At 36.2% G+C, this 22,770-nt stretch overlaps 5 protein-coding genes across 19 annotated transcripts; all 5 read right to left on the reverse strand.

Moving 5' to 3' along the window:
- Positions 1-242: 242 nt before the first annotated feature.
- On the reverse strand, positions 243-5,281 carry LOC145120048 (anaphase-promoting complex subunit 6-like). Of its 15 annotated transcripts, XM_079056058.1 has the most exons (18): positions 5,082-5,277; positions 4,873-4,969; positions 4,547-4,761; positions 4,371-4,440; positions 3,830-3,976; positions 3,530-3,740; positions 3,289-3,425; positions 3,085-3,228; positions 2,292-2,375; positions 2,138-2,210; positions 1,876-2,044; positions 1,698-1,799; positions 1,525-1,599; positions 1,317-1,442; positions 1,158-1,227; positions 978-1,061; positions 679-792; positions 243-524 (listed from the first exon to the last, which is right to left on the reverse strand). In XM_079056058.1, exons 11-16 carry the CDS (start codon positions 1,911-1,913, stop codon positions 1,011-1,013), a joined length of 462 nt encoding a protein of 153 aa, XP_078912184.1. In that variant the 5' UTR covers positions 1,914-2,044; positions 2,138-2,210; positions 2,292-2,375; positions 3,085-3,228; positions 3,289-3,425; positions 3,530-3,740; positions 3,830-3,976; positions 4,371-4,440; positions 4,547-4,761; positions 4,873-4,969; positions 5,082-5,277; the 3' UTR covers positions 243-524; positions 679-792; positions 978-1,010. The 15 variants fall into 15 exon arrangements, with proteins under 15 accessions (XP_078912184.1, XP_078912319.1, XP_078912713.1 ...); XM_079056193.1 differs by having other exon boundaries at positions 4,371-4,433; positions 4,873-5,277; XM_079056587.1 differs by having other exon boundaries at positions 3,085-3,114; positions 4,873-5,277.
- Positions 5,282-10,620: 5,339 nt separating this feature from the next.
- Positions 10,621-12,214, reverse strand: LOC145104519 (UDP-glycosyltransferase 85C1-like). The gene is made up of 2 exons (XM_079041750.1): positions 11,663-12,214; positions 10,621-11,581 (listed from the first exon to the last, which is right to left on the reverse strand). Exons 1-2 carry the CDS (start codon positions 12,183-12,185, stop codon positions 10,644-10,646), a joined length of 1,461 nt encoding a protein of 486 aa, XP_078897876.1. The 5' UTR covers positions 12,186-12,214; the 3' UTR covers positions 10,621-10,643.
- A 1,427-nt stretch (positions 12,215-13,641) lies between these two features.
- On the reverse strand, positions 13,642-15,341 carry LOC145104527 (UDP-glycosyltransferase 85C1-like). Its single transcript, XM_079041757.1, has 2 exons — positions 14,790-15,341; positions 13,642-14,708 (listed from the first exon to the last, which is right to left on the reverse strand). The coding sequence occupies exons 1-2, from the start codon at positions 15,310-15,312 to the stop codon at positions 13,771-13,773; spliced, it is 1,461 nt and encodes a 486-aa protein (XP_078897883.1). The 5' UTR covers positions 15,313-15,341; the 3' UTR covers positions 13,642-13,770.
- A 1,552-nt stretch (positions 15,342-16,893) lies between these two features.
- Positions 16,894-18,468, reverse strand: LOC145104536 (UDP-glycosyltransferase 85C1-like). Its single transcript, XM_079041765.1, has 2 exons — positions 17,917-18,468; positions 16,894-17,835 (listed from the first exon to the last, which is right to left on the reverse strand). The coding sequence occupies exons 1-2, from the start codon at positions 18,437-18,439 to the stop codon at positions 16,898-16,900; spliced, it is 1,461 nt and encodes a 486-aa protein (XP_078897891.1). The 5' UTR covers positions 18,440-18,468; the 3' UTR covers positions 16,894-16,897.
- A 1,427-nt stretch (positions 18,469-19,895) lies between these two features.
- On the reverse strand, positions 19,896-21,595 carry LOC145104544 (UDP-glycosyltransferase 85C1-like). Its single transcript, XM_079041771.1, has 2 exons — positions 21,044-21,595; positions 19,896-20,962 (listed from the first exon to the last, which is right to left on the reverse strand). Exons 1-2 carry the CDS (start codon positions 21,564-21,566, stop codon positions 20,025-20,027), a joined length of 1,461 nt encoding a protein of 486 aa, XP_078897897.1. The 5' UTR covers positions 21,567-21,595; the 3' UTR covers positions 19,896-20,024.
- Positions 21,596-22,770: the final 1,175 nt, after the last annotated feature.

The raw sequence follows: 22,770 nt of genomic DNA on the forward strand, positions 1-22,770 counted from the left end.
ATGGCTTTGACCTTTAAATTTAAATATAATGACTTGCATTTTCACAGCTTTTTGTAAAATAATAATAACTAGATGGGAATCATGCACGCCCGTTGGCGCTGAATCATTTTATTTTTTCTTCTTTCAGGTTGTATATGTAATTCGAAGTGACAAAATTTCTATAATGTTCAAGTTAAGAGAGAATGGCATTTATTATGATTTTGTGTTATGCCCTGTTTCTAATTATATTGGGGAGTCGTCCATTCATTTGTTTATTACTTGCCCGGATTTTCAATTATCATTTCAGAATCTATCTAAAAGACAAATAAAATTTACACCAAGAGAATAATAAATGCTATAATAATTATATTTTTTTTCAAAGATAACCCTGAGAAGCAAAAAAATCATGTCACGAAAGAGAGAAATCTCATCCTTCATTTGTTAGCAAGATGATCCTTCTGCAGCATAAAGTCTTGTCCCAACATCCAGGGGTCCATATCCAAACGTGAAAAGGGTAAATCAATAATTTGTCACCTCTACAACACCTGCAAGAATTTAAAACACAAAAAAAAACGTGTTTAAGATCTTATCCAACTAAAACGTGTTTTAAGATCTTATCCAACTTTTGATTAAATTAAACACAATAATAAGTTTTTATAAATTGTAAAGATTATGAAAATATATGAAATGTGAACTTACTTGAGTTTTCTTAAAGTATGAGCAAGATTAACCACAGCTGATTCACACATTTCACTTAATGGTGATGGTATGTGAGCCAAAGTCTTTTTAAAACACCATTCGACCTTTTTATACCTATAAAATTTAACCAATGACAAAATCGTCATTTAAAAAAAACAAAAGTCGACGAAATTTGAAACGAAACCTGGCTATAAGGATCTTTTTCAGACAAAATACTCATTTTTGGATTGTAGGTAGAAAAAAGTAAAATGGTCATTTTTTGGTTTACTCAAATAAAGAACGAAGTAAAGAATGCGAACTCTTTCATATGATAAGCAACAACTCCAAGCTCATTATACACAAGTGGATCCGAAGGACATATTGCCTTTGCTTGCATAAAAAAACTATACACAACCAAAGAAAAATGAAATTACATCAAACCAAATAAAGAAAAGGGCATTTTAGACATTTTGTTAAGAATGTGGTATAGCAATTACCACCTGATCATCGAGTTTGAAGCTGTGAGTACGCATGTACTCCATTCCAATATATAAAGTAGGTAAGTGACACCTAAAGATTAAAAACACATAATTTAATCATATTACACTTTGATAATATTATATTTTTTTAATTTAAATAAAAGAAAGAAGATAAATTACCCAGGAAATAAACGTGCAGCAGTTCGATAACCAGACATAGCTTGATCACCTTCTTCTTTGCCTGCATAAGCATTCTCATATCCTATCCAACCAGGGGCAAATGTTCCTTCTAAGCTAGTTGCCTTGCTGTCATATTAATAATAAATCAAATAAAGAAATGTAAATTTATGGGTAAAAAGTAGAAAGTAAAATATTGGGACTTATTTACCTGAAATAAAGGCGTGACTGGTCATACTTATTGATACAATAAGAGCAGCAGCCAACAGCAAACCATGATATTGCCCTTTGGAAACCAAAAATATTAGAATTTTTTTTATAAAAAAAAAGGTTTTTTATTTTAAATATAGTTTTTCTAATTTTTGAGGGTAGTCCTTGAGTAACTTGTAAGCCATGAGATAAAGTTCATTTGAATGTCTAAGCTCCATAGCTGCTGTTATATGAACCATTGTGCTTTTAAGATGGAATGGATTCTTTTCAAGTAATCTGAAATTAAATAATCATTATATAAATCTAAATATATATAATTAGTCTGATTGTTTATTTAAAAATGTGAACTTACACTGAAGTCAATTCAAAGCATTCTGATATTCTCCACATTGATGATATTATTCAGCTTTACATGCTAAAAGATCTGTGTTGTTTTTTAGTGTACAACTCAAGGATTGATTTGATGTGTATTCTTTTTCGAGTTCATTGAATTTTTCTTCCACAATACTTGCTTTATCGTACTGAAAATAATCAAAAACGAAAAATATTATATATTGGAAAGTATAAAATGTTTTGATGAATGTTACATGGGTGTTTTGGATGTATTTAGGTACTTTTTTTATCAGACATGAATAGAATGAAGAAAGCCAGCCATCTTCTTGAGCAAACTGTAGATTCGGATGCAACCTACAATATATTGGTATAAAAATAATAAAGATTTTATAAACTTTTGTTTTTCTTGAAAATTATTTCATGGAAACTAATTACCTGCACATCTCCATGTTCTAACAAAGTTGACCCATCAGTTGCTAACAATACAAATTCTTAACCAAGTCCCCAAAGAAGCGTATGCTGCACCAGATCATAACGTCAATTTTATAATTTATACACAGCACAGCACAGCACAGCAGTGAGTATTTTCGTATTTTGGGTGGCGTTATTATAATGATAAAATGTATATTTTAAAGAATTGAATGTTGTAAAAGGAAGAATGATGTTTTAATACAAACCATTGTTATTTTCTGTATTTAACCCAAATTTAAAATAATTAAAACTACTCATTTGCTCTTAAAATTTTATAAATAATAATAAGCATGTAATTATTAAGATAACAAATTATAACTCAAAACTTTTAAATAAGAATTTGACCAAATTAAACAATAAACACCCTCAAACGTTATCAGATTTTGTCTTTATAAAACCTCTGCATGAACTAAAAATTCCCATAATTAACAGAAAAAAAAAAACAAAATATAAATGTTCCAAATTTGCGTGTTCTCTCACAAGTCACAATCAACAAAATCATGATCAGAAACTTTTTTCGTCCATTCATTTAAAAACGTTGATAATGTACGGTTTTAGATAAATATGAACTTATATCCAGGAAAATTCAGATTCAAATTAAAACAATTTACTTGTAAACTCGTTGATACATATTCAAACTCAAAATCTTTAGAAAACATTAACACCATGAATCAAATTAAAACAACTTACTTGTAAACTCGTACATGAACTTTAATAACAACTTTAATAAGATTCAAAAAAGGGAGAGAATCAATACCTTGTTGAATGGTGGTGAAATGTCCTCTTACTGGATTCTTGTCAACGGTGATCGTATAAGAAGGGAAAAGCTTGTTCTTAGCAGTGGAAAAAAGGGAATGCTTTAAACTTCCAACAAAACTAACCCATTTCACAAACTGTTGTTCTGAGTATTGGGTTTGTGTTAAATTTGCCCCTATTAGAAATTATAAATTTATATATATACCTGTTTGTTGGGCTTTTGTTGAAGCCAAATTATAGTCGTGCCGTGTTCTGGATGCAATCACCTCCATCAGCTTTAATAATCTCAAATTAATCACTTAATCTTTCATTCAAGGAAACCGTATCCGTTTCCAAAGAAGTCTACAAAATGGGTTTTGTGGCTTAGAAAACGTAACCTGAAATTCTTGAGGAAAGAAACTGGAAAACCCTAAACTGTAGAGAGAGAGAGAGAGAGAGAGACATACAGAAGCCACCGCCACCGGCAACCACCACCATCATCAGTGCCGGTATGCGTTGTTGATTTCCCTGTCGAACTCGTCAACTGGATCAAAGAAACTCCCAATCGATTACAGTAAGTGAAACGAAAAAGGTATTCGAAATCAACTGGTGTGGTGGAGTCGGTGTTTTCTGCTTCCCCTTTGTTCTTGCGGCAAGTAAAGTCATTGATTTGATTTCCTGGAGAGAAGAGAGAGAGAAGAAGGATTTAGGGCGTCGAAGCACCAGCCACAGAACATAGAAAGAATGAAAGAGGATAAACAAATAACCTGAAATTGTGGTTTTAAACACAAAATTAATGAGAAACACGAGACGATCGAAGCAGGAGTCACATTGAGCTGGTAGAAGGAGAGGGAAGCGTTGGTTTGTGGAAAACACTTCAAGTCGCCAGACCATCATCTCCAACAGAAAGCAATCTACAAAAAGGGTTCGTGTTTAAAAAAAAAAAACAAACGACTCCTAAATCTTTAGTGCATACGGGTAAAAAGGTACATGTGAATAAAAGGTCAGACATGTCATCTCTGAATACTCACAAGGAATCAAGTAGTGGATGTCACATGAAAGTGGACAAAAGGAAATGGGCTATGGGGGTTTATCCAAGACAGATGTCTAGGGTAAAATAAGTGAACTTCTTATTTCCGCTCATGCCGGTTTTAACATAAAGAAAAAATGAAAGCATATTCAATGAGGGTATTTCTGTAATTTACCATCTTCAGGAAGAATTGCTTTAATTTGGTACATTTTACAAAATCAACCCAATTACAATAGCTAAAATTTCTTAATTTGTAATTAAAATGACATTGCTATTACCTTCTTTTTAACCCTTAAATCAATGTTGATGGTTGGTAGCTCTATAATTCAGCAGTTCATAATCTAAGATCTTGGTTTCCAAATCCAAACCAAAAACAAATAAATATATCAAATTGAGATTTAACAAATTAGAAACCCGTTTAAGAGTTTAAAAGTTCTAAATTTAGAAAGACAACCTTTGTGATATGAAAATCCTTGGAACTATCTTTGTCTATGAAAGTAACCAACCGCTGAACAGATTTCTTTTCACATACAGGCTGCTCACTTACAAGAACAAGAGGAGTTGTGGGTGTGAATTCCTTCTTTTTATTTTTCTCTTATATTTCATTTGTGTATTGCTCTTTTCTTATCCCTTCCCCTCCTCAAAAATGTTCCTGAGGTTGTATGCACCCTAAAAATAGAGGTGGAAGATGCTTTTGACTTTTCATCAAAAAAAATCGTATTGAATTCATATGAATCAACTCAAGCATAAGTAAAAAGATTAAGAAGTGTTTCAACAGACCTGCTATCTTTTCTCTCACCCATCTTGCCATCAACAACTGTTAACTTTTTCGTGTGAGGCTTGCAAAATTAGCTTTACAATCCAATTCAGCTTACTTCTGTAAACAAAAACATAAACAGAGATTTATCTGAAGGCAAATTACACAACAAAAACCCCAAATTCAATTTCGATAAGCCCTAAAAACAGATAAATAAAGAATCGCTATTAACCCTTAGCCACAAAAGCAGATAAGAGAAAATTAAGAGGAACATGGGATTCAATTGTGGTGTCAGGAGTGATTTCCTCTTATCATAACAATAAAAGATCATATGTAGAAACTGTTAAATAAATCAATCACAGATATGTTGGAATCTTAAGTCATCATTTCCCTCCACCCATGTCTTCCACTCCTAAAAAGCTAACACAATTTCTGGAACAAAGTAGGGGACATCATCAAAGAGTGGTTGGGTCTCTTTACTTGTTTAATATTATAAGCTTACTCCAGCTTATATATATATACAGCATATATCGAGTTATGAATATGTAGTACAACACAAACACAGTGTAAACCAATTGGTTTTTGAGTGATATTTCCAATTATAAATCAAAGAGATATTTTGATATATTTGTCTGTGTTTATACAATTGCTATACTAGAATTGTTTATACAATTACTATACTATACAATTGTTATACTAGAATTGGTATCAGAGCTCAAGAACAGGGGCTTGAATTCATACCTGGTGATCAAGAAGGACACCAGTAAAAGAGATGTCAGACAAAGAAGGAGAAGGTGGTGATGCTGGTCCGGCTCCGGTGAAACTCAAGGAGGTCGGAACAACCACTGTGGCTTGCCCGATGTTGAATTCCACAAATTACACCGTATGGTCCCTGCGTATGAAAGTCGTACTCAGAATTCATAAAGCCTGGACCATAATCGATCCAGGAGAAGAGAAAAATGATGAAAAGAATAACCTGGCAATGGGGCTATTGTATCAGGCAATCCCCGAAGCCCTAATCATGCAAATAAGAGATGTCGATGAATCAAAAACCCTGTGGGAATCGATTAAAGCTCGATACGTCGGAGCTGATAGGGTAAAGGAGGCGAGACTGCAAACATTAAACACCGATTTCGATCGGTTGAGAATGATCGAGACAGAGTCAATTGACTCGTTCGCCGGAAAACTCTCCGGTTTGGCTTCGAAATCTGCCTCACTTGGTGAAACAATTGACGAGTCGAAGCTTGTGAAGAAGCTTCTGAAGGTTGTTCCCAGGCGATTCATCCATCTGGTGGCATCACTCGAGCAGGTGCTCGATCTGAAATCCGTGGGCTTCGAGGACGTAGTCGGACGTCTGAAAGCTTACGAAGAGAGAATAAGAGAGGCAGATGATAGCGGAGATGGTGGCGCGAAGATGTTGTTTGCCTCGAGATCGACTGGCGGCTGGAGCGGCGGTGGAAGCTCTGGATCGTCGGGGAAGACGAACTGGGGAAAAAAGGGGAAGGGTTCAAATGGCTCCGACTCAGGAGGTTTTAATCGGAATGGATCTGGGTCGGGTGGAGGATCCGAGTCAGCAGGACCCAATGGGTCAGGCCCAAGTGGAAACCGGCCCAGTTCGGCCCAAAACCCTAATAAGCCCAAAAACAAGCCCAATTCTAATTCGGACTCAAACCGAAACCCGAAAAAAGATCTGTCGAAGATTATATGCTACAGATGTGATAAGTCGGGCCATTACGCATCCAAATGTCCGGACAGAACCCAAAAATTCCAAGAAAGTAATTTTACTGAACACGACGATGCCGGTGAAACAGTATTTTTACACGAGACCGTATTTTTGAACGAAGAGAAGGTGATACCGTCTCGATACAACTCACAAGAAAACGATGTGTGGTATTTGGACAACGGGGCAAGTAATCACATGACGGGAAATCGTTCATTTTTCTCCGAACTCGACGAAGGAATAACCGGAAAGGTCAAATTCGGTGATAATTCGTGTGTCGAAATAAAAGGGAAAGGCTCAATTGTTTTCCAAGGAAAATCGGGGCAACAACGATTGATAACGGAGATTTATTTCATTCCAGATTTGAAAAATAATATTTTCAGTCTCGGACAAGCAACAGAAGCCGGGTGTGATATTCGGATGAAAGACAACTATTTGACGATGCATGATGCCGACAACTGCTTATTAATGAAGGTACAAAGAACTCCAAATCGCCTTTATAAAATACAGTTGCCTATTGGAGTACCTATCTGTCTTCATTCAAGACTAAGTGAAGACACGTGGCGCTGGCATGCAAGACTTGGACACATAAATTTCGAGTCAATGAAAAAGATGTCCAAGAAAGGTCTAGTCAAAGGGTTACCCTATTTTGACAGTGAAAATCAATTGTGTGAATCTTGCTTGGTGGGCAAGCAAACAAGAAAGTCATTTCCATTAATGACGACGTACAAAGCAACACGACCATTGGAGCTAGTTCACGGTGATTTATGTGGTCCGATAACACCGTCAACGAAGGGTCAAAATCGATACATTTTCACACTAATTGACGATTTTTCACGGTATATGTGGATTTTTCTCTTAAAAGAGAAAAATGAGGCGTTTTTACACTTCAAAAAATTTAAAGCTTTGGCGGAGAATGAGCTCGGAAAGTCTTTAAAGGTGTTTCGAAGTGATCGAGGAGGTGAGTTTACTTCGCTCGAGTTTAATTCCTTTTGTGATATGAATGGAATCAAACGCCATCTTACCGCCCCATATTCACCACAACAAAACGGTATTGTGGAACGAAGAAACAGAACACTTATGGACATTACACGAAGTATCATGAAGGCGATGCATGTTCCAAACTACCTATGGGGAGAAGCGGTAAAACATTCCACAAACCTGATCAACCGTGTTTACACAAGAGTACTTGGTGATACAACTCCGTACGAGAAGTTGTATAAAAGAAAACCTAATTTGAAGAATGTACGCATCTTTGGGTGTTTAGCGTATGCAAAAGTTGAACATGTAAACGTGAAAAAATTGGATGCAAGATCAAGACCATTGGTTCATCTTGGTTCTGAACCGGGTACAAAAGCCTATCGGTTATTTAACCCGGTTACACAAAAAATAATCGTAAGTCGAGACGTTATTTTTAATGAAACCAAAGGATGGAATTGGGTTAACGAAGCTACACCTGACAATGAAGAACCAGGATCATTCATAGTACCATGTGATTTACCGGAAGATAAGGCAAACAACAACCAAGGAAACGATGTAAACAACGAACCAAACGAATCGGATCACGAGATTGAAGACGGAGTGGAGGTACAAGAAAATGAGCAACCAAGTCTGATCAACAACAACGTGAACAATGTTCAAAACCAAAGGCCCACAAGACAAAAGGTGCTTCCAATTCAATTACGAGATTATGTACTTTATGTTGATGAAATTGAAGAACTTCTCCTAGAAACCAATGACGAGCCGGTATCGGTTGAAGAGGCGACGAAAGAACCAGAGTGGGTCAAAGCCATGAATACAGAAATCAATTCGATCAACAAGAACAATACTTGGTCTCTCGTAAACAAACCTATGGGGGTGAAGCCCATTGGACTCAAATGGGTGTTCAAGCTGAAGAAAAATGCAGATGGCACCATAAACAAACACAAGGCGAGGTTGGTTGCTAAAGGGTACGTACAACAACCTGGTATTGACTTTCAAGAAATATTTGCTCCGGTAGCTCGCATCGAAACCATACGGTTTCTCATTGCCTTAGCCGCTACCAATGGATGGGAGCTTCACCACTTGGATGTCAAGACGGCTTTCTTACATGGAGAGTTGAGAGAAACCGTCTATGTGTATCAACCGGAAGGCTACATAAGGAAAGGCGACGAGCACAAGGTGTACCGTCTTTCAAAAGCACTATATGGTCTTAGACAAGCACCGAGAGCATGGAATACAAAACTTGATGGGATTTTGAAAGGAATGAAATTTCACAAGTGCATGAAAGAACCATCGGTGTACCGGAAGAACGAAGGATCCAACTTGCTAATTTTAGCAATCTATGTTGATGATTTGTTTGTCACAGGTACAAATTTGAGCATGATCAAAAGGTTCAAATTTGAAATGTCCAAGAACTTCGAGATGTCTGATCTTGGAAGATTAACTTACTACCTGGGCATTGAAGTCAAACAAGAAGAATCAGGGATTACTATAAACCAAGAAGCGTATGCTAGACGCATTCTAAAAGAAGCCGGTTTACACGATTGCAATCCGACCCACATTCCCATGGATCCAGGAACCAAAATGTCGAAGGCCGAAGATGAACCCGAAATCGACCCGACACAATACCGAAAGTTGGTAGGATGCCTTAGATATCTCTTGCAGACAAGACCCGATATGGCATATGCGGTTGGAGTTGTTAGTCGATACATGCAAGATCCAAGAGAATCACATGGTGTTGCAATCAAACACATCCTAAGGTATTTACGAGGAACAACGGGATACGGAATCAAGTATGAGAGGATGCGACAAAATCGAATAATTGGTTACAGTGATAGTAGTCATAATGTTGATCCAGATGACGGAAGAAGCACAACTGGTCATATTTTCTACTATGGGTTGTCTCCAATAACATGGTGTTCGCAAAAGCAAGATACTGTTGCTTTATCATCTTGCGAGGCAGAGTTCATGGCAGCCACTGCGGCTGCATGTCAAGCAATATGGCTTCAAGATTTGCTGGGAGAAATCTTGAACAAAACGCAAGAGAAGGTGGTTCTTAGAGTTGATAACAAGTCGGCTATCGAACTAACAAAGAATCCTGTTTTTCACGGAAGAAGCAAACACATTCACACGAGGTTTCACTTCATTCTTAAGTGTGTTGAAAAGGAACAAGTGGAGGTGAAGTACATTCCAGGTGAAGAACAAAAGGCAGACATTCTCACAAAACCATTGGCTCGAACCAAGTTCAAGACAATGCGGGACTTGATCGGGATTGAAGACATCTTTAGAAGGACTTAAAGATTAGCGGTGATCGGGAATCTCTAGAAGGACTTAGAGATTCGGGGGTGATTGTTGGAATCTTAAGTCATCATTTCCCTCCACCCATGTCTTCCACTCCTAAAAAGCTAACACAATTTCTGGAACAAAGTAGGGGACATCATCAAAGAGTGGTTGGGTCTCTTTACTTGTTTAATATTATAAGCTTACTCCAGCTTATATATATATACAGCATATATCGAGTTATGAATATGTAGTACAACACAAACACAGTGTAAACCAATTGGTTTTTGAGTGATATTTCCAATTATAAATCAAAGAGATATTTTGATATATTTGTCTGTGTTTATACAATTGCTATACTATAATTGTTTATACAATTACTATACTATACAATTGTTATACTAGAAGATATCCATCTCATTATATATCTATCGTGTATAAGATTGAACTTTGAAGAGTGGTAGAAAATCACTTACAAAGTGAAGCAGTGGAGGAAGAATCGCAGAGCCACACATGAAGTGGTGAAAGGAAAGGAACTCGAACCTGGTTGACAGAGAAAAAGAATTAGAGAAGGATGGCAGATTAGAGAAGGATGGCAGTGAAGCGACAATCGCAAAATAGAAGATAAGGATAACAAAATTGTAAGGCGGTTTGTGAGAAATAGAAGTTTCAGTGGCATAATAAGAAAGCCAACAAACTTCCGTGTCCAAAAATGAAATAGAAAAAAAGTTACTGTTCCTCAAGTTTTTAACAATTGTATATACAATAACAACAATAATAAATAAATAAATCTATCTCGAAAGCAACATGAATCTAGTTTTTTGAAAGCACACTAATTTCGGCAACCAGTTTTTTAACATCTAGAAATGACGAACCGTCAAGATCTGTTGCCATTTCCGCTATTTTCCTCCGCTCCATCGCCTTGGTTCTCATCCTCCCTCCACCTCCGCCCATTAACTCCCTCACAAGCTTCTCTACTTCATCCCTCTTCACGTCCCTCCCCATCTCCATCCCCACCTCCCATTCCTTGCACACTTGTCTGCAATTAGTCCGTTGGTCACCGGTGAACGGGCAGCATATCATTGGTACACCAGCAGACAAGCTCTCAATGATCGAACCCCACCCACCATGAGTCAAGAACCCACCAACCGAAGGGTGGTTCAACACCTCCTCCTGTGAACACCAGCTTCCTATAAACCCTCTTTCTTTAACCACTTCCTCCAGTTCTAATGGCAAAACTGCACACTCCCCATCTACCAAATCATCCCTGATTATCCAAAGAAAATTGTGGTTACTGTTAACAAGTCCCCAACCTAATTCAAGCAAATCTTTTACAGACATTACTGCTAGACTTCCAAAGTTGACATACACCACAGAATTCGGTTCCTTCAAATGAAGCCATTGGAAACATTCGGGTTCTTCCTTCCATAAGCTATAACCATTGAAAGTCGAGCTCTTGGTTTCTTTTTCTGTCATCTGGTTCGAAAGTAATTGCAGTGGCCCAATGGTGTAGACATGTGGAAACATGGATTTAAACTCTTTGATGAGAGTTCTCTCTAATTCATCAAAAGTATGGATAATCATGTGTGAAATCTTATCAGCATCATGTGCGATTTGGACAATGAATTTTAAAGCCGAAGATTTTGGCCCTACGCCCCAGATATGTTCCGGTAGATCCCTTAAACGGATCTCTTTCATTCCGGGAATATCTATCAAGGTATCAAGATATCCATTTGTCAAACAATTCTCATCTGCAAAAACAATACAAGATGGATTAATTACAAATGCCAAAGGAAAAGATGATAATGTTTATGGACTAGAAAGCTAATTACCTCTAAGTGGGACAACTCCTTTCTCCGATAGAACTTTTGCCTGGTAAAACCCCATGAACCCGCAGGCAGCCATGGTCCAGAAAAGGATGATGGGGACTCCGAGCTTCTCAGCAGCATAAGGGGTTTGAGCGAAAGTCATGAAAGCGTCGGAGATTATACAAGTTACCGGAGTTTCAAGTTCGGCAACAATTTCAAGAAAGGGAGACAAGAAATTGGTCGTAAGGTACCTGGCGAGTTCAACGATGGTTTGAGTTGGATCATGATCGTCGTCGTCAGAAGTGGAAGGGAGACCATCTGGAACCGTTTTGAATTGAAAACCAGGGACACCGTCAATATCATGAAACCCACCGTACTTGAGAAGGCGTTTGTGGTTGGAGTGGGTGTTGACGAAGGTTATGTGAAGGCCGTTGTGGTGCAGGATCCTGGCTAGTTTAAGCATACACTTGATGTGGCTTTGTGCTGGAAACGGTATGAACACCACATGATGAGGCTTTTGAGCAATTCTGGGTACTCCTTCCATCATTGTATGTGGAATGTCTGTTGACAAAGTCGAATGATTGTGGAGACCTCTTATCACTTTATTGATTTCATAGTAGATACGACAATCTTATTGAATAAGAGTGTAATTAAGTTTTTTTTTTATTGAGCGGCAATAAAATATTATTAGAAAAAAGAAAAAGAAGCCAGCAAGTAGCTGAACAAAAGAAGATAAACCAAGAAAATAAACACAGCCAGCACCAAAAGAAAAGAAGTCTAAAACTAAAAAGCAACAGCAAACTGCCAACAGAAGTGAAGCGACTGCAAACACGTGAACAAAAGAACATAAACCTAGAATAGTGATTAAGTTTAGTTTTTGCTTTATTTTTAGTTTTTTTTAACTTTTTTTTTTCTTTTTTTGAGATTTAACCATTCAAATTAAAATAATGTTTTATTTTCTGAAACTTTTTACTTCTATAAAATTATATATAAAATTATATGATAATTATTAAATTTTAACGGGTGAATGTACCAACTTTATTTACATCTTTTTCTTTATTTTTTCTCAAAGATGACATGAAATTGAAAGATCAAAATAACATGAAATAATTATGAACATGGTTATTAATTTGGAAAATTGGTTCGTATAATGTTTTTGAAAAGAATTGAAATTTGAAGGAATTAATTATAATCTTTTATGTATTTGATTGATACGTAATGAAATTTGTTTTATGTTTGGTTTACATATTTGTCAAAAATATTGGAAGGTAACTTATATAATATGACTAAAATTAATTTTATGTAAATTACTATTCATTTTAATAAAATGATAAAACTCTCATTAATTAAACTCATACGGTCTTACTCACTCAAATTTACTCACTCAAATGTATGTGGGGATAGGGGTAGGATAGGGTGAGCATTGGCATTGACTTGTTAATGTTGGTGTGGTTATGTACATATGTTTTTACTTGTTGGTGTGTGTGAGGGTGTTGGGGCGAGTATAGGTGTCGGGTGCGAGGTAGGTCATATATGATCATCAAGGTCGAGATTGTGAGTTTCTATGGACTATTTTCATTTATTTTTGTTTTCTTTATATACATTACACAACCATCAAAGATGAAGAAGATTTTGTTCATTAATTCCTATTTATTTCTTAACAACATTTTCTTCTTATGTATTGTTTGCTTCATTTATTTGCCACGTTAACAAAAAAAATGATATTTCATCATATTTTTTCATACGAGGAAAGAGAATCCATAATGATGAGTTTAATGGGGAAATTGAATGATGGGACAAATATAGTTGTTATTCAATATTAGATACAACTCTTGCATTGTGATCAAGATGTCATATTGTCAATTTGTCATTCAATGGATTTGTAGTTCAATAGTTATTTGAACTCTCTAATTGAAAAAAAAATGAATGTTTTTAAACTCTTAAATAAATATTATAAATTATTTTGTAATGTTTCATGGAATTTTGTAAAGTTTAATGCATTGTAGGAAAAAATTTAATGAGTTGTATGGAATGTAGAAGGATGAGGAGACAATCCATTGAACTCTATAAAGTTTAATCCACTGTTGATACCCTTAAAAAACGTCCCCACTACCCCTAAAAGCAACATGAATCTACTTTTTTGAAAGCACGCCAATTTCGGTAACCAGTTTTTCAACATCTAGAAACGACGAACCGGCAAGATCTGTCGCCATTTCCGCCATTTTCCTCCACTCCATTGCCTTGTTTTTCATCCTCCCCCCGCTTCCATCCATTAACTCCCTCACAAGCTTCTCTACTTCATCCCTCTTCACGTCCCTCCCCATCTCCATCCCCACCTCCCATTCCTTGCACATTTGTCTGCAATTAGTCCGTTGGTCACCTGTGAACGGGCAGCATATCATTGGTACACCAGCAGACAAGCTCTCAATGACCGAACCCCACCCACCATGAGTCAAGAACCCACCAACCGAAGGGTGGTTCAACACCTCCTCTTGTGAACACCAGCTTCCTATAAACCCTCTTTCTTTAACCACTTCCTCCAGTTCTAATGGCAAAACTGCACACCCACCATCAACCAAATCATCCCTGATTATCCAAAGAAAATTGTGGTTACTGTTAACAAGTCCCCAACCTAATTCAAGCAAATCTTTTACAGACATTACTGCTAGACTTCCAAAGTTGACATACACCACAGAATTCGGTTCCTTCAAATGAAGCCATTGGAAACATTCGGGTTCTTCCTTCCATAAGCTATAACCATTGAAAGTCGAGATCTTGGTTTCTTTTTCTGTCATCTGGTTCGAAAGTAATTGCAGTGGCCCAATGGTGTAGACATGTGGAAACATGGATTTAAACTCTTTGATGAGAGTTCTCTCTAATTCATCAAAAGTATGGATAATCATGTGTGAAATCTTATCAGCATCATGTGCGATTTGGACAATGAATTTTAAAGCCGAAGATTTTGGCCCTACGCCCCAGATATGTTCCGGTAGATCCCTTAAACGGATCTCTTTCATTCCGGGAATATCTATCAAGGTATCAAGATATCCATTTGTCAAACAATTCTCATCTGCAAAAACAATACAAGATGGATTAATTACAAATGCCAAAGGAAAAGATGATAATGTTTATGGACTAGAAAGCTAATTACCTCTAAGTGGGACAACTCCTTTCTCCGATAGAACTTTTGCCTGGTAAAACCCCATGAACCCGCAGGCAGCCATGGTCCAGAAAAGGATGATGGGGACTCCGAGCTTCTCAGCAGCATAAGGGGTTTGAGCGAAAGTCATGAAAGCGTCGGAGATTATACAAGTTACCGGAGTTTCAAGTTCGGCAACAATTTCAAGAAAGGGAGACAAGAAATTGGTCGTAAGGTACCTGGCGAGTTCAACGATGGTTTGAGTTGGATCATGATCGTCGTCGTCAGAAGTGGAAGGGAGACCATCTGGAACCGTTTTGAATTGAAAACCAGGGACACCGTCAATATCATGAAACCCACCGTACTTGAGAAGGCGTTTGTGGTTGGAGTGGGTGTTGACGAAGGTTATGTGAAGGCCGTTGTGGTGCAGGATCCTGGCTAGTTTAAGCATACACTTGATGTGGCTTTGTGCTGGAAACGGTATGAACACCACATGATGAGGCTTTTGAGCAATTCTGGGTACTCCTTCCATCATTGTATGTGGAATGTCTGTTGACAAAGTCGAATGATTGTGGAGACCTCTTATCACTTTATTGATTTCATAGTAGATACGACAATCTTATTGAATAAGAGTGTAATTAAGTTTTTTTTTTATTGAGCGGCAATAAAATATTATTAGAAAAAAGAAAAAGAAGCCAGCAAGTAGCTGAACAAAAGAAGATAAACCAAGAAAATAAACACAGCCAGCACCAAAAGAAAAGAAGTCTAAAACTAAAAAGCAACAGCAAACTGCCAACAGAAGTGAAGCGACTGCAAACACGTGAACAAAAGAACATAAACCTAGAATAGTGATTAAGTTTAGTTTTTGCTTTATTTTTAGTTTTTTTTAACTTTTTTTTTTCTTTTTTTGAGATTTAACCATTCAAATTAAAATAATGTTTTATTTTCTGAAACTTTTTACTTCTATAAAATTATATATAAAATTATATGATAATTATTAAATTTTAACGGGTGAATGTACCAACTTTATTTACATCTTTTTCTTTATTTTTTCTCAAAGATGACATGAAATTGAAAGATCAAAATAACATGAAATAATTATGAACATGGTTATTAATTTGGAAAATTGGTTCGTATAATGTTTTTGAAAAGAATTGAAATTTGAAGGAATTAATTATAATCTTTTATGTATTTGATTGATACGTAATGAAATTTGTTTTATGTTTGGTTTACATATTTGTCAAAAATATTGGAAGGTAACTTATATAATATGACTAAAATTAATTTTATGTAAATTACTATTCATTTTAATAAAATGATAAAACTCTCATTAATTAAACTCATACGGTCTTACTCACTCAAATTTACTCACTCAAATGTATGTGGGGATAGGGGTAGGATAGGGTGAGCATTGGCATTGACTTGTTAATGTTGGTGTGGTTATGTACATATGTTTTTACTTGTTGGTGTGTGTGAGGGTGTTGGGGCGAGTATAGGTGTCGGGTGCGAGGTAGGTCATATATGATCATCAAGGTCGAGATTGTGAGTTTCTATGGACTATTTTCATTTATTTTTGTTTTCTTTATATACATTACACAACCATCAAAGATGAAGAAGATTTTGTTCATTAATTCCTATTTATTTCTTAACAACATTTTCTTCTTATGTATTGTTTGCTTCATTTATTTGCCACGTTAACAAAAAAAATGATATTTCATCATATTTTTTCATACGAGGAAAGAGAATCCATAATGATGAGTTTAATGGGGAAATTGAATGATGGGACAAATATAGTTGTTATTCAATATTAGATACAACTCTTGCATTGTGATCAAGATGTCATATTGTCAATTTGTCATTCAATGGATTTGTAGTTCAATAGTTATTTGAACTCTCTAATTGAAAAAAAAATGAATGTTTTTAAACTCTTAAATAAATATTATAAATTATTTTGTAATGTTTCATGGAATTTTGTAAAGTTTAATGCATTGTAGGAAAAAATTTAATGAGTTGTATGGAATGTAGAAGGATGAGGAGACAATCCATTGAACTCTATAAAGTTTAATCCACTGTTGATACCCTTAAAAAACGTCCCCACTACCCCTCAAAGCAACATGAATCTACTTTTTTGAAAGCACGCCAATTTCGGTAACCAGTTTTTCAACATCTAGAAACGACGAACCGGCAAGATCTGTCGCCATTTCCGCCATTTTCCTCCACTCCATTGCCTTGTTTTTCATCCTCCCCCCGCTTCCATCCATTAACTCCCTCACAAGCTTCTCTACTTCATCCCTCTTCACGTCCCTCCCCATCTCCATCCCCACCTCCCATTCCTTGCACATTTGTCTGCAATTAGTCCGTTGGTCACCTGTGAACGGGCAGCATATCATTGGTACACCAGCAGACAAGCTCTCAATGACCGAACCCCACCCACCATGAGTCAAGAACCCACCAACCGAAGGGTGGTTCAACACCTCCTCCTGTGAACACCAGCTTCCTATAAACCCTCTTTCTTTAACCACTTCCTCCAGTTCTAATGGCAAAACTGCACACTCCCCATCTACCAAATCATCCCTGATTATCCAAAGAAAATTGTGGTTACTGTTAACAAGTCCCCAACCTAATTCAAGCAAATCTTTTACAGACATTACTGCTAGACTTCCAAAGTTGACATACACCACAGAATTCGGTTCCTTCAAATGAAGCCATTGGAAACATTCGGGTTCTTCCTTCCATAAGCTATAACCATTGAAAGTCGAGCTCTTGGTTTCTTTTTCTGTCATCTGGTTCGAAAGTAATTGCAGTGGCCCAATGGTGTAGACATGTGGAAACATGGATTTAAACTCTTTGATGAGAGTTCTCTCTAATTCATCAAAAGTATGGATAATCATGTGTGAAATCTTATCAGCATCATGTGCGATTTGGACAATGAATTTTAAAGCCGAAGATTTTGGCCCTACGCCCCAGATATGTTCCGGTAGATCCCTTAAACGGATCTCTTTCATTCCGGGAATATCTATCAAGGTATCAAGATATCCATTTGTCAAACAATTCTCATCTGCAAAAACAATACAAGATGGATTAATTACAAATGCCAAAGGAAAAGATGATAATGTTTATGGACTAGAAAGCTAATTACCTCTAAGTGGGACAACTCCTTTCTCCGATAGAACTTTTGCCTGGTAAAACCCCATGAACCCGCAGGCAGCCATGGTCCAGAAAAGGATGATGGGGACTCCGAGCTTCTCAGCAGCATAAGGGGTTTGAGCGAAAGTCATGAAAGCGTCGGAGATTATACAAGTTACCGGAGTTTCAAGTTCGGCAACAATTTCAAGAAAGGGAGACAAGAAATTGGTCGTAAGGTACCTGGCGAGTTCAACGATGGTTTGAGTTGGATCATGATCGTCGTCGTCAGAAGTGGAAGGGAGACCATCTGGAACCGTTTTGAATTGAAAACCAGGGACACCGTCAATATCATGAAACCCACCGTACTTGAGAAGGCGTTTGTGGTTGGAGTGGGTGTTGACGAAGGTTATGTGAAGGCCGTTGTGGTGCAGGATCCTGGCTAGTTTAAGCATACACTTGATGTGGCTTTGTGCTGGAAACGGTATGAACACCACATGATGAGGCTTTTGAGCAATTCTGGGTACTCCTTCCATCATTGTATGTGGAATGTCTGTTGACAAAGTCGAATGATTGTGGAGACCTCTTATCACTTTATTGATTTCATAGTAGATACGACAATCTTATTGAATAAGAGTGTAATTAAGTTTTTTTTTTATTGAGCGGCAATAAAATATTATTAGAAAAAAGAAAAAGAAGCCAGCAAGTAGCTGAACAAAAGAAGATAAACCAAGAAAATAAACACAGCCAGCACCAAAAGAAAAGAAGTCTAAAACTAAAAAGCAACAGCAAACTGCCAACAGAAGTGAAGCGACTGCAAACACGTGAACAAAAGAACATAAACCTAGAATAGTGATTAAGTTTAGTTTTTGCTTTATTTTTAGTTTTTTTTAACTTTTTTTTTTCTTTTTTTGAGATTTAACCATTCAAATTAAAATAATGTTTTATTTTCTGAAACTTTTTACTTCTATAAAATTATATATAAAATTATATGATAATTATTAAATTTTAACGGGTGAATGTACCAACTTTATTTACATCTTTTTCTTTATTTTTTCTCAAAGATGACATGAAATTGAAAGATCAAAATAACATGAAATAATTATGAACATGGTTATTAATTTGGAAAATTGGTTCGTATAATGTTTTTGAAAAGAATTGAAATTTGAAGGAATTAATTATAATCTTTTATGTATTTGATTGATACGTAATGAAATTTGTTTTATGTTTGGTTTACATATTTGTCAAAAATATTGGAAGGTAACTTATATAATATGACTAAAATTAATTTTATGTAAATTACTATTCATTTTAATAAAATGATAAAACTCTCATTAATTAAACTCATACGGTCTTACTCACTCAAATTTACTCACTCAAATGTATGTGGGGATAGGGGTAGGATAGGGTGAGCATTGGCATTGACTTGTTAATGTTGGTGTGGTTATGTACATATGTTTTTACTTGTTGGTGTGTGTGAGGGTGTTGGGGCGAGTATAGGTGTCGGGTGCGAGGTAGGTCATATATGATCATCAAGGTCGAGATTGTGAGTTTCTATGGACTATTTTCATTTATTTTTGTTTTCTTTATATACATTACACAACCATCAAAGATGAAGAAGATTTTGTTCATTAATTCCTATTTATTTCTTAACAACATTTTCTTCTTATGTATTGTTTGCTTCATTTATTTGCCACGTTAACAAAAAAAATGATATTTCATCATATTTTTTCATACGAGGAAAGAGAATCCATAATGATGAGTTTAATGGGGAAATTGAATGATGGGACAAATATAGTTGTTATTCAATATTAGATACAACTCTTGCATTGTGATCAAGATGTCATATTGTCAATTTGTCATTCAATGGATTTGTAGTTCAATAGTTATTTGAACTCTCTAATTGAAAAAAAAATGAATGTTTTTAAACTCTTAAATAAATATTATAAATTATTTTGTAATGTTTCATGGAATTTTGTAAAGTTTAATGCATTGTAGGAAAAAATTTAATGAGTTGTATGGAATGTAGAAGGATGAGGAGACAATCCATTGAACTCTATAAAGTTTAATCCACTGTTGATACCCTTAAAAAACGTCCCCACTACCCCTAAAAGCAACATGAATCTACTTTTTTGAAAGCACGCCAATTTCGGTAACCAGTTTTTCAACATCTAGAAACGACGAACCGGCAAGATCTGTCGCCATTTCCGCCATTTTCCTCCACTCCATTGCCTTGTTTTTCATCCTCCCCCCGCTTCCATCCATTAACTCCCTCACAAGCTTCTCTACTTCATCCCTCTTCACGTCCCTCCCCATCTCCATCCCCACCTCCCATTCCTTGCACATTTGTCTGCAATTAGTCCGTTGGTCACCTGTGAACGGGCAGCATATCATTGGTACACCAGCAGACAAGCTCTCAATGACCGAACCCCACCCACCATGAGTCAAGAACCCACCAACCGAAGGGTGGTTCAACACCTCCTCTTGTGAACACCAGCTTCCTATAAACCCTCTTTCTTTAACCACTTCCTCCAGTTCTAATGGCAAAACTGCACACCCACCATCAACCAAATCATCCCTGATTATCCAAAGAAAATTGTGGTTACTGTTAACAAGTCCCCAACCTAATTCAAGCAAATCTTTTACAGACATTACTGCTAGACTTCCAAAGTTGACATACACCACAGAATTCGGTTCCTTCAAATGAAGCCATTGGAAACATTCGGGTTCTTCCTTCCATAAGCTATAACCATTGAAAGTCGAGCTCTTGGTTTCTTTTTCTGTCATCTGGTTCGAAAGTAATTGCAGTGGCCCAATGGTGTAGACATGTGGAAACATGGATTTAAACTCTTTGATGAGAGTTCTCTCTAATTCATCAAAAGTATGGATAATCATGTGTGAAATCTTATCAGCATCATGTGCGATTTGGACAATGAATTTTAAAGCCGAAGATTTTGGCCCTACGCCCCAGATATGTTCCGGTAGATCCCTTAAACGGATCTCTTTCATTCCGGGAATATCTATCAAGGTATCAAGATATCCATTTGTCAAACAATTCTCATCTGCAAAAACAATACAAGATGGATTAATTACAAATGCCAAAGGAAAAGATGATAATGTTTATGGACTAGAAAGCTAATTACCTCTAAGTGGGACAACTCCTTTCTCCGATAGAACTTTTGCCTGGTAAAACCCCATGAACCCGCAGGCAGCCATGGTCCAGAAAAGGATGATGGGGACTCCGAGCTTCTCAGCAGCATAAGGGGTTTGAGCGAAAGTCATGAAAGCGTCGGAGATTATACAAGTTACCGGAGTTTCAAGTTCGGCAACAATTTCAAGAAAGGGAGACAAGAAATTGGTCGTAAGGTACCTGGCGAGTTCAACGATGGTTTGAGTTGGATCATGATCGTCGTCGTCAGAAGTGGAAGGGAGACCATCTGGAACCGTTTTGAATTGAAAACCAGGGACACCGTCAATATCATGAAACCCACCGTACTTGAGAAGGCGTTTGTGGTTGGAGTGGGTGTTGACGAAGGTTATGTGAAGGCCGTTGTGGTGCAGGATCCTGGCTAGTTTAAGCATACACTTGATGTGGCTTTGTGCTGGAAACGGTATGAACACCACATGATGAGGCTTTTGAGCAATTCTGGGTACTCCTTCCATCATTGTATGTGGAATGTCTGTTGACAAAGTCGAATGATTGTGGAGACCTCTTATCACTTTATTGATTTCATAGTAGATACGACAATCTTATTGAATAAGAGTGTAATTAAGTTTTTTTTTTATTGAGCGGCAATAAAATATTATTAGAAAAAAGAAAAAGAAGCCAGCAAGTAGCTGAACAAAAGAAGATAAACCAAGAAAATAAACACAGCCAGCACCAAAAGAAAAGAAGTCTAAAACTAAAAAGCAACAGCAAACTGCCAACAGAAGTGAAGCGACTGCAAACACGTGAACAAAAGAACATAAACCTAGAATAGTGATTAAGTTTAGTTTTTGCTTTATTTTTAGTTTTTTTTAACTTTTTTTTTTCTTTTTTTGAGATTTAACCATTCAAATTAAAATAATGTTTTATTTTCTGAAACTTTTTACTTCTATAAAATTATATATAAAATTATATGATAATTATTAAATTTTAACGGGTGAATGTACCAACTTTATTTACATCTTTTTCTTTATTTTTTCTCAAAGATGACATGAAATTGAAAGATCAAAATAACATGAAATAATTATGAACATGGTTATTAATTTGGAAAATTGGTTCGTATAATGTTTTTGAAAAGAATTGAAATTTGAAGGAATTAATTATAATCTTTTATGTATTTGATTGATACGTAATGAAATTTGTTTTATGTTTGGTTTACATATTTGTCAAAAATATTGGAAGGTAACTTATATAATATGACTAAAATTAATTTTATGTAAATTACTATTCATTTTAATAAAATGATAAAACTCTCATTAATTAAACTCATACGGTCTTACTCACTCAAATTTACCCACTCAAATGTATGTGGGGATAGGGGTAGGATAGGGTGAGCATTGGCATTGACTTGTTAATGTTGGTGTGGTTATGTACATATGTTTTTACTTGTTGGTGTGTGTGAGGGTGTTGGGGCGAGTATAGGTGTCGGGTGCGAGGTAGGTCATATATGATCATCAAGGTCGAGATTGTGAGTTTCTATGGACTATTTTCATTTATTTTTGTTTTCTTTATATACATTACACAACCATCAAAGATGAAGAAGATTTTGTTCATTAATTCCTATTTATTTCTTAACAACATTTTCTTCTTATGTATTGTTTGCTTCATTTATTTGCCACGTTAACAAAAAAAATGATATTTCATCATATTTTTTCATACGAGGAA

This window comes from Lactuca virosa, chromosome 1, assembly GCF_052849685.1.
Source record: "Lactuca virosa cultivar CGN04683 chromosome 1, Lactuca_virosa_CGN04683_v6, whole genome shotgun sequence".
Classification (NCBI taxonomy): Eukaryota; Viridiplantae; Streptophyta; class Magnoliopsida; order Asterales; family Asteraceae; genus Lactuca; species Lactuca virosa.

Coding starts and splice junctions, on each gene's coding strand:
- LOC145120048 (XM_079055931.1), bottom strand. CDS start 1,395: ATGAGAATGCTTATGCAGGCAAAGAAGAAGGTGATCAAGCTATGTCTG. Junction 1,062..1,157: donor GCTTCAAACTCGATGATCAG/GTGGTAATTGCT, acceptor GGTTGTGTATAG/TTTTTTTATGCAAGCAAAGG. Junction 525..678: donor CATACTTTAAGAAAACTCAA/GTAAGTTCACAT, acceptor AAATTCTTGCAG/GTGTTGTAGAGGTGACAAAT.
- LOC145104519 (XM_079041750.1), bottom strand. CDS start 12,185: ATGATGGAAGGAGTACCCAGAATTGCTCAAAAGCCTCATCATGTGGTG. Junction 11,582..11,662: donor AGGAGTTGTCCCACTTAGAG/GTAATTAGCTTT, acceptor TTGTTTTTGCAG/ATGAGAATTGTTTGACAAAT.
- LOC145104527 (XM_079041757.1), bottom strand. CDS start 15,312: ATGATGGAAGGAGTACCCAGAATTGCTCAAAAGCCTCATCATGTGGTG. Junction 14,709..14,789: donor AGGAGTTGTCCCACTTAGAG/GTAATTAGCTTT, acceptor TTGTTTTTGCAG/ATGAGAATTGTTTGACAAAT.
- LOC145104536 (XM_079041765.1), bottom strand. CDS start 18,439: ATGATGGAAGGAGTACCCAGAATTGCTCAAAAGCCTCATCATGTGGTG. Junction 17,836..17,916: donor AGGAGTTGTCCCACTTAGAG/GTAATTAGCTTT, acceptor TTGTTTTTGCAG/ATGAGAATTGTTTGACAAAT.
- LOC145104544 (XM_079041771.1), bottom strand. CDS start 21,566: ATGATGGAAGGAGTACCCAGAATTGCTCAAAAGCCTCATCATGTGGTG. Junction 20,963..21,043: donor AGGAGTTGTCCCACTTAGAG/GTAATTAGCTTT, acceptor TTGTTTTTGCAG/ATGAGAATTGTTTGACAAAT.